The sequence below is a fragment of the Scyliorhinus torazame genome, chromosome 7 (assembly GCF_047496885.1).
Source record: "Scyliorhinus torazame isolate Kashiwa2021f chromosome 7, sScyTor2.1, whole genome shotgun sequence".
Lineage (NCBI taxonomy): Eukaryota > Metazoa > Chordata > Chondrichthyes > Carcharhiniformes > Scyliorhinidae > Scyliorhinus > Scyliorhinus torazame.
The window spans coordinates 20933540-20947697 of NC_092713.1; the positions used below are offsets into that span (position 1 = coordinate 20933540).

The following is a 14158-nucleotide window of genomic DNA, read 5'->3' on the forward strand; positions in this document are numbered from 1 at the left end:
GTCATTAGATTGGGATGTTAGAGAAGGCAAAGAAAAATGAGTAGGCCATTTAGCCCCCAAAGGCCATTCTTGTAACATCCAAACTATCCCGTTTAGTATCCAATCGCATTTTGAATATCCTTCACCCAGCAATCTACTTCAAATATATATCATTCTAGTTGAGATTTTCTGGTTAACATTTTTTGACACTAATTTTTGAAAGTGGTCAGAGAGGTCAAGAAGATGAAGTTGTTAAAAATGCAGATGAGTTTTTTGTCCTTGTCAATCGAGCAAAAAAGGTTTGGGGGGGGTGTGGGGCAAGACTGGGAAAAGAAAACTACAAACTAAAATCACATGGGATTCGGGGTGGGCTAGCGAGATGGATACAGAACTGGCTTGGTTACAGAAGACGGAGAGTAGCGGTGGAAGGGTGTTTTTCAGAATGGAGATCTGTAGCTAGTGGTGTTCCGCAGGGATCAGTGCTGGGACCTCGGTTGTTTGTCGTATATATAAATTGTGGGTGGTCTGATTAGTAAGTTTGCGGATGTCACGAAGATTGGCGGAGGTGCTGATAGTGCCGAGATTTGTCAGAGGATACAGCAGGAGTTAGAGAGTTTGGAGACTTGGGCACAGAAATGGCAGATGGAGTTTAATCTGGACAAATGTGAGGTGATGCATTTTGGAGGATCAAATCTAGATATGAATTATATTGTAAATGACAGAACCCTTAAGAGCATTAACATACAGAGGGATCTAGGCCTGCAGGTCCACAGTTCCCTAAAAGTGGTAACACAGGTGGCCAAGGTGATTAAGAAGGCACATGGCTTGCTTGCCTTCATCAGCCGGGCATTGAGTACAAGAGTTGGGAAATCATAATAATTATTTGCAGCTGTGTAAAATCTTGGTTAGGCCGCCTTTGGAGTATTGCGTGCAGTTCTAGTCACCACATTATCAGAAGGTCGTGGAAGCTTTGGAGAGAATGTAAAGAAGGTTCACCAGGATGTTGCCTGGTCTCGAGGGTGTTGGCTATGAGGAGAGGTTGAATAAACTAGGATTGTTTTCACTGGAAAGACGGAGGCTGAGGGAGACCTGCTAGAGGTCTGCAAAATTATCAGAGGCACAGACGGGGTGGAGAGCCAAGAGGCTTTTCCCAAGGGTGGGAGTGTCAATTACAAGTGGGCAAAGGTTCAAGGTTCAAGGGGGAAAGTTTAAGGGAGATGTGCAGGGTAGGTTTTTCACGCAGGGAGTGAGGATATGGTGGGAGCAGGCACAGTCGCAACATTTGAAGGATGGATATATGAATAGGGAGGAAATAGAGGGATACGGACCGAGTAAGGGCAGAAGGTTTTGATTTTAGTCAGGGCTTTAAGCTGTAGTATTAAGTTCCAACCTTCCTTGCTTCAGCGAAGGCAGCCTTTTCTTCCTCAATCCGCTGCCTTGCTTCCTCCTCTGTTTTCCTCTTTTCCTCATCCTGTCTCCGCTTTTCTATGTCTTCAAAGCTGAGTTTTAACTTCCCAGGACGGATTTCGCTCTTGCAGGCGGCCGTGTTCTCTGGCCCCTCGTCATTTTCCTTTCAATGCAAGAACGCGAGGCAAAGATTAGCTTCAGAACAGGTGATTATAAAATATCAGCAAAGGGCGTGTGCCCAGATTCAGATTGTCAACTCTGATTGGACGGGAGGTTTTACCACATGACCTCCCACACACCTGGACCCACCCTCCTTGCTCCTGCCATTGGCCGCTCCTCAAGGTGCCCCGCCTAATTGGACAGCAAACCGTGTCCTCACTACCCGATTGATTGACGGTCGAGATTCACTGAAGCAGACCGTTTTTGCACCTTCACTATTGTTCGAAACAATATGGAATCCAATAGAGAAAAATGGGAGAAAGGCGGAATTCATCTGAACGCATTTGTAACAAGGTGAATGAATGAACAGCATCGCAGAATCACACAGTGCAGAAGAGGCCCTTCGGCCCATCAAGTCTGCACCCATTTGCCAGCACTTGGTCCATAGCCTTGAATGTTATGACGTGCCAAGTGTTCCTTCAGGTACTTCTTAAAGGATGTGAGGCAACCCGCCTCTACCACCCTCCCAGGCAGTGCGTTCCAGACCATAACCACCCTCTGGGTAAATAGGTTTTCCTCAAATCCCCCCTAAACTTCCTGCCCCTCACCCAAAACTTGTGTCCCCTCACAAGTGACCCTTCAACTAAGGGGAACAGCTGCTCCCTATCCACGCCCCTCAGAATCTTCTACACCTCGATCAGCCGCCCCTCAGTCTTCTCCGCTCCAGCGAAAACACCCCAAGGCTATCCAACCTCTCTTCATAATTTAAATGTCCCATCCCAGAGAACATCCTGGTGAATCGCCTCTGCACCCCCTCCAGTGCAATCACATCCTTCCTACAATGTGGCGCCAGAACTGCACACAGTACTCCAGCTGTGGCCTCACCAAAGTTCTATACAAGTCCAACATGACCTCCCTGTTTTTGTAATTTTGTAAAATAGTGTCCCTATGCCTTTCTCACCACCCTATTAACCTGCCCTTCTGCTTTCAGGGATCTGTAGACAAACACGCCAAGGTCCCTTTGCTCCTCAACAATTCCTGGTGTCAGGTCATTCATGGAATACTTCCTTGTCAAATTACTACTTCCAAATAGTACAAATAGAAATGAACAAATGAATATGATCTTTTTAAAATAAATTTAGAGTGCCCAATTATTTTTTTCCAATTAAAGGGCAATTTAGTGTGGCCAATCCACCTACACTGCACATCTTTGGGTTGTGGGGTTAAAACCCACGCAGACATGGGGAGAGTGTGCAAACTCCACACGGACAGTGACCCGGGGCCGGAATCGAACCCGGGTCCTCAGCACTGTAGGCAGCGGTGCTAACCACTGCGCCACCATGCCGCCCGGATGAATATATAACAAAAGCTACGTTGATCACGGCTGGGACTTGAATATTCAGGTTATTTGATATTTTGGAAGGAGAGGAAGAAAGGTACAGGCGGTGGGGGTGACTGTTAATCAAGAATGAAATCAGTACAGTCGTGAGAAATTATCTTGGCTCAGAAGATCAAAATGTAGAATTAGTTTGGGAGGACATAACAAATAACAAGGGAAAGAAGTTACTGGTTGGAATGGTTTTTAGCCTCCCTGACAGCTACACTGTAGGACCATAGAACTTACAATGCAGAAGGAGGCCATTCGGCCCATTGAGTCTGCACTGGCCCTTGGAAAAGGCACCCCACACTTCCACCCCATCCCTGCAACTCAGTAACCCCATCTAACCTTTTTTGGACGCGAAGGGGCAATTTAGCATGGCCAATCCATCTAACCAGCACAGCTTTGGACTGTGGGGGAAAACCGGAGCACACTGAGGAAACCCACGCAGACACGGGGAGAATGTGCAGACTCCGCACAGACAGTGACTCAAGCCGGGTATCGAACCTGGGACCCTGGAACTGTGAAGCAACAGTGCTAACCACCGTGCTACCGTGACAGAGTATAAATCAAGAAATATTGGGAGCTGATAAGAAAGGTACAGTAATAATCATAGGTGATTCTAATCTTCATCGAAATTGGATGAATGAATCAAATTTGCAAAAATAGCCTGGTGGATAAATTCATAGAGTATTTGGGACAGATTCTCACAACAATATGCTCTGGATCGAATGACTGAATAGGCTTTTTTTAGACCTGGTGATGTGCAACGAGACAGGGTTAATAAATGACTTCATAGTAAATGATCCTCTTGGTAAGAGTGATCATAACAGGTTGGAATTTTGCATTCAATTTGAAGGCACGAAATTTGGGTCTGAAGATAGTGTTTTAAATAAAGACACACGCAGTGGTTAGCACTGCTGCCTCATGGCATTGAGGGTTTTATCCCGGCCCCGGTCACTGTCGGTGTAGAGTTTGCACATTCTACCTGTCTGCATGGGTCTCACCCCACAACCCAAAGATGTGCAGGGTATGTGGATTGGCCGTGCTAAACTGCCCCTTAATTGGATCAAAAAGAATTGGGAACACTAAATTTATATTTTAAAAGAAGAAAGACACTAAGACAAGTTAGCAGACATGGACTGGGAAAATGGGTTAAAACCTAAGATGGTAAAGAAAAGTGGTTGACATTTAAGGTGATATTTCTTAACTCTCAACAATGATGTATTCCATTGAAAACTAAAGACGCTCCAAGAAGGATGCACCATCCAGGGCTAACTAAGGAAGTTAAGGAGGATATCAAACTAAAAGAAAAGATGCACAATGCTGCAAAGATTTCAAATACACCAGAAGATTGGAAACATCTTAGAAACCGGCAAAAGATGATGAAAGAAAAATAAAGAGGGAGAAATTGGAGTTGAGAGAAAACTAGGAAATATCAAATTGCTGCCTCAGAGCGCCAGGGACCCAGGTTCATTTCTGGTCTTGGGTGACTGTATGGAGTTTGCACGTTCTCCCAGTATCTGCATGGGTTTCCTCTGGGTGCTCCGGTTTCCTCCCCCTGTCCAAACGTTGTGCAGGTTAGGTGGACTGGCCATGATGATGCGTGAGGCTGCAGGGGGCGAGGGGTGGGGTGGGGAGGGCGGTGGGCCTGGTTGGGTGCTCTTTAGGAGGGTCAGTGGAGACCCGTTGGGCCAAATGACCTCCTTCTGCACTGTACGGATTATGTGGAAATGTCTACACTAATCTCTACAATACACCAGTGACCACACTTGAAAAGTACTCGGCTGCTTGAAAGATGCTGTGGGATGTCCGGAGGTCATGAAAGACGAGTCTTTCTTTTGTTTCTCTCTCTCTATGACCGACTGGATAGAAAATTGATGGCTGTACATTGCAATTCCTGGTAGACATTGGCAGCACAGGGAGCCCATTCCCATCAATCACAGCTGGTGCGGAAAGAGAATTGGGATGAGACACTGGGAAAAGCGCAGGAAAGACTCGCAAGGAAGATTCCAGAAATGCATGGGCATACGTATCAGAACAGGATCATGAAGCTGGATCTCTTTTCTCTTAATGAAAGGGGACTGAAGTGTGATCTAATAGAGGAATTCAAATTGGCGAAAGGTTTTGATGGGAGTGGGTACAGAGGGAATGTTTCCTCTTGTGGGGGAAGAGCAAAACTAGAGGTCGTCAGTATAGGATCGTCAGCAGAGAACCTGCAACTCGCCACCACAGGGAGCGGTTGAAGTGAATTGTGCTGATGTGTTCCAGAGGAAGTTAGAAAAGCATGAGAGGAAAAAAGAATTGAGGTTGACAAAGATAGATTTGGGGGAGCAAAGGATTGAGGAGCAGAAACACTGGCTTGGGCTGCATGTCCTGATCTGGTGCTATACATCTTCTGTAAACCAAGGCCCAATCTGTTCTCTGTTGTACACGGATCCCATAGCACTATTTTAAAAAAGGTTAGGGGAATTCTCCTCAGTATCCTAGTTAATATTGGGGCACCATGGCGGCACAGTGGTTAGCACTGCTGCCTCACAGCTCCAGGGTCCCGGGTTCAATTCCAGCTGTCTGTGTGGAGTTTGCACATTCTCTCCGTGTCTGCGTGGGTTTCATCCGGGTGCTCCGGTTTCCTCCCACAGTCCAAAGATGCGCAGATTAGGTGGATTGGCCATGATAAATTGCCCCTTAGTGTCCAAAGGTTAGGTGGGGTTTTGCTGGGCAACGGGGATGGGGTTGAGGCGTGGCCGTAAGTATGATGCTCTTTCCAAGGGCTGGTGCAGACTCGATGGGCCAAATGGCCTCCTTCTGCACTGTAAATTCAATGATTCCAACCCTCAAACTAATATCACGAAAAGTACCGATTATTTGGTAACTATCACATTGCTGTTTGTGAGACCATGCTGTCTGCAAATTGGTTTCCAATTTCCTAATTTACTATAGCTTCGTAGTATTTCATTGACTCTAAATCGCTTTGATCGAATGTCCCTGTATAAACACAAGTCTTCCTTTCAATTTGTCACTGAATTTGAAATGTTTGGCCCTGTCTTTTATTCATAATTTTTTCCCCATAAATATAGGGTGCTATTCTCCCCTCCCCCGCCGGGTGGGAGAATCGCCGGGGCTCTGCGCGAATCGCGCCATGCCGCCCCGACCCCCGCACGCGATTCTCCCACACCCCGGAAACCAGCGGCGCGCGATTCACACCGGGCCGCTCGGAGAACTGGCGAACGGCGATTATCCGGCCCAGAGGGGCCGAGCAGCCGCTACGACATGACAGGTTCCCGCCGGCGCCGTCCACCCCTGGTCGCAGCCGGCAGGAACTCTGGGGGGGGCGGCCTGTGGGGAAAGGGAGGGGGGGGGGGCCTCCGATGGGGTCTGGCCCGCGATCGGGGCCCACTGATCAGCAGACCGGCCTCTCTTTCCCCCCCCCCCCCCCCCAACCTCCCCCCGGGCCTACCACCTTCCGCGCGCGGCCCCAGATCACCAGCGCCATGTTGGTGAGGGGCCGACGTGAGTAAGACTTTCCCCGTGAATGTGCAGGATGGCGCGGCCCAACTGCGTTTGCGCAGGATTGGGCGCGAACACTTGGCTTCCATATCGGGGAATCGCCCATTTAGAGTACCCAATTCATTTTTTCCAATTAAGGGGTAATTTAGCGAAGCCAATCCACCTACCCTGCACACCTTTGGGTTGTGAGGGTGAAACCCACGCAAACACGAGGAGACTGTGCAAACTCCACACGGACAGTGACCCAGAGCTGGGATCGAACCTGGGACCTCGGCGCTGTGAGGCAGCACTGCTAACCACTACTTCACCGTGCTGCCCTTTTTATTAATAATAATGTTTATTGTCACAAATAGGCTTACATTAACACTGCAATGAAGTTACTGTGAAAAGCCCCTAGTCGCCACATTCTGGCACCTGTTCGGATACACTGATGGAGAATTCAGAATGTCCAATTCACCTAACAAGCGCGTCTTTCAGAACTTGTGGGAAGAAACCGAAGCACCCGGAGGAAACCCACGCAGACACGGGGAGAACGTGCAGACTCCGCTCAGACAGTGACCCAAGCCGGGAATCAAACCCGGGTTCCTGGCGCTGTCAAGCACCAGTGATAACCACTGTGCCGCCCTAACTCCAGCCTTTGATGGATCCATCCCCCACCTTTGCCCCAACCAGAGGCAACACACACTTCCGCTCATTCAGGGTCTTTTCTCTCGAATATTTTCCACAACCCTCACACACATTCTCTCTCCCTCTTCTTTAAAAACATTCTGAAAATCCCTCGCTCCCAGTATCCCCGCTCAATCTCTCTCTTCCACACCCTGGAGTTTGTGCTCCTGACTCCTTTAAGAAGTGGCTTGGGATGTTTTATTATATTTTAAAAGTAAATGCAAACTTATTGTAACAAACCCTTGTGTCTATTTCTGAATGCAACACCTCGGGAAGGCCTTGGAGGTGGTGCAGTGCAAATTCATAGAATGATCCTCCTCCTTTGGGACGTTGGTGACAATGGGCGCCCATTCAATTGGTCAGTATGGCTGATCAGGAGGTTCTCCCACTCTTGCCACCTGCCAACACGCGTATTGGAAGGATTTATCGGCTGATAATCAACAGGTTTGGGCACATTATGAATCCACCTTCCATGGCCATTAAATCCAGAAGTGGGACTTGAATCCAGAGCTTCTGCTACCCTCTGCACCACAAGACTCACCAGAATGGTACCAGAACTAAAATTATTAAATAACCAGAACAGGTTGCATAGACTATGCTTGCATTCCCTTGCGTTTAGAAGATGAAGGGGCAAGCTAATTTAAATATTTTAGCTGGTCAAATTAGTTTTTAGAGATGTTTTGGATGCTGCCTATAAACTTACATTACAATAGCTTAAGCCTAGGCAAGCTACAGACTGAAGTCAATAAAATGGCCATAAAGTAAGATGCATCTACACTTCCTGCTGCCTTGGGAAAGCGGGCAGCATAATTAAAGACCCCGACTTATACACTCTTCCAACTTCTTCCATCGGGCAGGAGATACGATAGCCTGAGAACACGCGCAAACAGATTCAAAAACAGCTTCTTCCCCACTGTTACCAGACTCCTAAACGACCCTCTTGTGGACTAAACTGATCAGTACTTAAAAAAATAAATTAGAGTACCCAATTATTATTATTTTCCAATTAAGGGGCAATTTAGCGTGGCCAATCCACCTAATCTGCACATCTTTGGGTTGTGGGGGTGAAACCCACGCAGAGAATGGGCAAACTCCACACAGACAATAACCCAGGGCCGGGATTTTGCTTGGCGAGGGTATGGAACTCAATGCAAGTTAAGATAGGGGTCGACCATGGAACGATGGCATAGGCTCAAGGCGCTAAATTGGCTACACCTGGTCTCACAGGTTTCAAAATATAAATACGCCATTGGAAAATCAGAGGCACAAACAAAATAGGAGCAGGACTCCAAAAATTTTGCACAAAGTGAATTCCAGGTCAGAGTTCTGAGGATTCAAAGTTATTTTCACGAATTGGGAAATGTCTTAGTACCTCTACGGCTTTTTTTGCGAGTTCACGTTGTAACTTTCGCTTCTCCAGGATGTCCTGATGAATCCTTCTCTTCCGCTCTTCCTCCATTCTTTTCTTCTCTTCCTCTTGCCTTACCTTTGCCATTTCCTCAAACTTGCCTTTCACTGTCCCTGTGGATACAGGAAAGGCACAGGATAGTTTCTTTCTGTCCCCCGGTTTTGCACAACAAGCGGGTGCTTGAATTTTGAGTTAGAGCGATTTCAAACTCCGTTACCTGTCAGTTTAGGGACGTATGCCTTCTTCAGTTCACTCAATTTGTTCTCATCTTCTTCGTCTGAAGCAAGAAGTTCCCTTAGCTGAAATAAATCAAAAGGCTCAGCATCATTCGTTAAAACCAAGCCACCCATGTCTCGTACTGGAAATGACTATCATAGAATTAGGGGATCCCTAAGGTGCAGAAGGCCATTCAGCCCATTGAGCCTGCACAGACCCTTTGAACGACCACACTCCCGAGACCCAGTCTCTCATCCTATTCTTGCAAACCCATCCTCAGGGGCAATTTAGCACGGCCAATCTATCTAACCTGCGCATCTTTGGACTGTGGGCTGAAACCGGAGCACCCGGAGGAAACCCACGCAGACACGGGGAGAAAGTGTAAACTCCACACAGTACCCGAGGTCGGAATCTAACCCGCGTCCCTGGCGCCTTCAGGCAGTATTCCACTGTGCCGCTCATGCGTTGTCCATATTACAAAACTGTAACACAATGCAAGGTGCTCTCTGACATTTGACCAGATAGAGAATTGGGAAAGTGCGAATCGGGCAAAGCAAACCTAAGGGTGAACACAAGAAACAGTGTAATGATTGTAGAAATTGTTAGAAATCATATTTCCTATTTGTGGCAGTAATGTTATTAAACATTCACTTAAAATACATACAGGCAGCATGTCTACTAGAGCTGTAATTAAGGAGTTGTAAAAGGTGAGCTAATGATCTAACCATTTACTTGTTCACAGAGAGATGGCTAATGGGATATTGTTTTGATTGCTGGAGATTCCCTGGAGAGTAGATAATTTATGAGGGATTGTATTTAGCCGTAGCTAAGCAGGTGATGGGACATCTTAGTGGGGTACAGCTGATGTAATTAATGGGAGCAACCAGGTCTTTCTGTAGTTTGCAGCTTTGCCAAAAGCTGTTAAATTGAACAGAAAGGTCTTGACAAGACCGAAGGATTTTCAGGTTGTTCCTGAAAAAGGGTCTCTCTCTCCAAAGGTCTGCACAGATAAGCAGGTGACCTGTTTTGTTAACTTTATTTATAAGTGACATTTGAATTGTATTGGGTTGCTAAATTGGAATTAGTGGCAGGTGTAGTTCTAGTTCAAGTTTTTTCTATTTATTGAAGGACTGTTTAACTGTTAATTGTAAAGCTATTTATTTGATGCTAATGTGTAAATTCTGTGTTTAAATTAAAGTTTGTTTCAACATAAAGAAATACCCATTTGTCAGGGTCATCACCATTCTTCACAAACTCCCCAAAAATACATCAGACCCTCATTATAGGACAATACCCTCAACCTAGGGACCGATTTAGTGATCCTTTGCTGTACCGTCTCCAATGCAAGAAAATTCTTTCTTGAATATGGAGACCGAAACTGCACAGAATGTTCCAGATGTGGTCTCGCCAAAACCCTTTACAACTATCGCAAGACTTTATTCTTGTTCTCCAATCCCCTTGCAATAAAGACCAACAAGCCACTTACCTTCCTCATTGCTTGTTGTATCCGCCTGGTAACCTTCTTTAAATACACCCAAGTCTGTTTGAATATCAACATTTGCAATTTTCTAACCTTTTTTGAAACAAAAAGGTATTCAACACCTCTTTTTACGACCAAAGTGAATAACTTCACATGCCCCTGAATTATACCCCATCTGCCATCATGTTGTCCAGTTAATCTGTCCATATCTGCAGTCTCTGTGTCCTCCTCACAGCTCATCTACCCACCTAGTTCAGTATCATCAGAAAACTTTAGATACATTACTCTCTGTCTCTTCATCTGAGTCATTAAATAAAGTTAATAAATAGCTGAGGCCTCAGCACTGATGCTCATGTCACTCCACTATTCACTGCTAACATGAAAAAGGCCATTCATGCCCATTCTGCTTTCTATCCATTAACCAATCCTCTGTCCATGTTAACATACCTCCCCAATTCAATCTTGCCTATTGACCCTACAAATTCATTTTAATGTTTCATTCGATCATTGTCCCCTTGACATTCAATGGAATTACCATCACTGAACCTCCCACTATCAATATGTTGGGGGTTACCATTGAGCAGAAACTGAACTGGAACAGCCATATAAATATTGTGACTACGAGATACATTAACTCACCAAGGTACTTAGACATCACCTTCCAAACCCACAACCACTACATCTAGAAGGACAAAAGCAGCAGATACCTGGGAACCCCAACACCTGGAGGTTCCCCTCCAAGTCACTCACCACCCTGACTTGGAAATATATCGCCGCTCCTTCACTGTCACTGGAGCAACATCCTGGAACTACCTCCCTAACAGCACAGTGGGTGTACCTACACCTCGAGGACTGTAGCGGTTCAAGAAGGTAACTCACCACCACCTGAAGGGCAACTAGAGATGGACAATAAATGCTGGCCTAACCAGCGACGCCCACATCCCGTAAATGAATTTTTTTTTAAAAGCTGGTCAGAATCTAGGAATTGTGTGGACAGTAACTCACCTCCTGACTCCCCAAAGCTTGCCCACCATCTACAAGTCAGGAGTGTGATGGAATACTCTCCTCTTGCCTGGATGAAGACAGCTCCAAAAGCACTCAAAGTTCAGCACCTTCCAGGACAAAGCAGGCATCCCATCCCATCCCCCAGAGTAAAGATTCACTCCCTCCACCAGTGATGCACAATGGCAGCAATGTGTGCCATCTCCAAGATGCACTGCAGAAGATCACCGAGGAATCACTTTCGTTGTGCCGAACCCGTCAAGTACCTTAAAAAATGAGTATGCTTCAACTAAATCACCTGTCATTCTTCTGAACTCCAGGGAATGTCAGCTTAGTCTATTGTAGTAATCTGGTACAGCCTGGATTTTAGGCCCGATACCATTGGACACTTTATTTTTGTAAAAATAGATTTAGAGTACCCAATTCATTTTTTCCAATTAAGGGGTAAGTTAGCGTGGCCAATCCACCTACCTTGCACATGTTTGGGTTGTGGGGGCAAAATCCACGCAAGCACTGGGAGAATGTGCAAACTCCAGTGACCCGGAGCCGGGATCGAACCTGGGACCTCGGCTCCGCGGGGCAGCTGTGCTAACCACTGCGCCACCGTGCTGCCCAAAATTGGACACTTTAAATTCAGAATTGGACATTTTAAATCAAACTGCAGTCAACTTCAGTCAGGCTGATGGGAATTCGAACTTGGCCAAACTTCGAACATAGCGAAACTCAGACAGGTTGCCAGGACATGACCGGACCTGTCCCATCAATCACCCAAGAGACAATCGGCTCTATTGACGAATCTATTGTTTTGAGTAGACAAAGTTACGTACAGACAATGCACCAGGACCCCCAATGTTCTGCTGGCAACCAGTAACTCCATTGGGTGGTGGTGCTTCCACCCTGTGTTCTCATTGGCTGAGGGCCGGAGAGCGTTCCGGAAAGGCAGGGGGAAGAGGTATACCAATCAAACCCCCGAACCTCCCAGCAGCGAAGACTCCATGCAGCAGAGACGGAGGGGAGCAGTGTGCGAGGCTCATCTTCACAACGAAGAAAGACATTGAGGAAATCGAGACTCAGAGAATCGAATCCGCAGCCGGCTGAGTTCAACGGCACGGGTAGCATCACGAATCTTGGAACCTTTTAGGAATACTTTGAGATAATTTAAGGGTAATTGATTTTTTTACTGTTTGTTGAATAAAGTTATTTGATTTATTCAATTGTGTTGTCCTTTCTTTGCCTCATCAATAAAGACATCTGGGTAAAACCTTTGATTAATACACTAGTGAAAAGTATCTGAGATTTTACAGACACACTACTTAATCCCTTCTCCGAGGACATTCCCTTATCCAAGGAACTAGTCTTCTGAACCGATGTTGCTCTCCCTATAGGGCAATGTGTCCTTCAGGTGTGGAGCCCAAGATGGCACACTTCCAGATGTGGCCACACCAATGCCCAGTGTAATTGGAGTTTGGATTCTTTCCTCTTATACCCTAATGAAAGCCGTGTTTCCTGTAATGTTCGTGTTACCTGCAGAATGGGTGAGCAAAAAAACGAGTGAAATTACTTGGCCTCAGACATCCATTCCTTCCACCGCTGGTGCACCGTGGCTGCAATGTGTGCGACCTACAGGATTCACCACTGAAACTCGCCAAGGTATCTTCGATTGCACCTCCCAAAGCCCGTGCCCCGCCATTCAGAAGGGCAAGGAAAACCGCCACCCCCAAGTTTCCCTTCATTTCACAGACCGTGCAGGCTTGGAAATGTATCGTTGTTCCTTGTGAGCCATTGTGTCAGAAACCTAGAACGCCTTCGCTAACAGCACTGTGGGAGTACCTTCACCACACTGGCAGCAGCAGTTCAAGAAGGCAGTATTGTATATTTAGATTCCAGTGCAATGCAGAGATGACACTAGTTTCTATGGGTGGGATTTTGGGCCCAACCCACCCAAAGTCAATGGACCTTTAGCCGGTCCATCAAATTAGCCATGACCAGTGAGACCGGGAAATTTAGTGTTACAAGTATTTTTTTAAAATAAATTTTTTTAGAGGACCCAATTCATTTTTATTTCCAATTAAGGGGCAGTTTAGCGTTGCCAATCCATCTACCCTGCACATCTTTAAGTTGTGGGGGCGAAACCCATGCAAACACGGGGAGAATGTGCAAACTCCACACGGACAGTGACCCAGAGCTGGGATCGAACCTGGGAACTCGGAGCCGTGAGGCAGCAATGCTAACCACCCCGCCACCGTGCTGCCTAGTGTTACAAGTATAACATGTTTTAGGGGCCGTGCTTTAAAATGGTCTACGTCCGCTCTTTCTATACTTCTTTACTTTTCTCAGAGTCCACACCCAGGCTTAACTAATGAAACACAGTGAACACCAATAGTAAACAGACTCACGTAATCGAGCACTGAAAAACTGAATACTACAGCCAGCACATCAGCACCTTCTTAAGGACAATTAGAGATGGGGGCACTAAATATCAGCTTTGCCAGCGATAAACACACCTTGAGAATTAATGAAAAGGAATTTCCTTAGATCTGCTGACAGCCTCGGAAGTCTAACGAAGGAACAATCTAACGAAGGCCAATTAGAAGGTAAGCAGAGGGTAAAGCAAATATCTATAGACTAAGAGACCTCCTGTTTTATCTTTGTCCATTCTTTCTCCTTCTTATACTGTTCGTTTCTCCTCTTCCTCTCTTCTCCGGACCTCCTCTTGCTCCTTTCCTCCCGTGCTTTTTGCATGGCTTCGAACTTAGTCTTAACATCCCCCTTAGCCAACTTTGGCACGTATGATCTATGAACGGGTTTAGATGTAGATAGAAGTATCTATGTGGGTTAGAAAGAAAAAAAGAGAAACAGAAAAAAGAAGGGGGAGGAAGAAAAAGATAAACGAAAGAGCTTAATAAAAAGAAAGGTGTAAGCTGATGCGAATTATTAACAAGATGGTAGAGGA

At 46.2% G+C, this 14158-nt stretch overlaps 1 protein-coding gene across 4 annotated transcripts in view; it reads right to left on the reverse strand.

Moving 5' to 3' along the window:
* Positions 1 to 14158, reverse strand: part of nexn (nexilin (F actin binding protein)) — a 91083-nt gene that overhangs the window by 32050 nt on the left and 44875 nt on the right. For 3 of the 4 annotated variants that reach the window (XM_072510403.1, XM_072510402.1, XM_072510404.1), the window contains exons 1-4: positions 13840 to 14027; positions 8725 to 8806; positions 8472 to 8620; positions 1370 to 1549 (exon numbers count right to left, since the gene is read on the reverse strand). In XM_072510403.1, coding sequence (XP_072366504.1) covers positions 1370 to 1549; positions 8472 to 8620; positions 8725 to 8806; positions 13840 to 13947 — 519 coding nt within the window. In that variant the 5' untranslated portion in view covers positions 13948 to 14027. Of the gene's footprint in view, positions 1 to 1369; positions 1550 to 8471; positions 8621 to 8724; positions 8810 to 13839; positions 14028 to 14158 lie in introns of those variants that run through there. The other variant, XM_072510405.1, reaches the window with a different exon arrangement.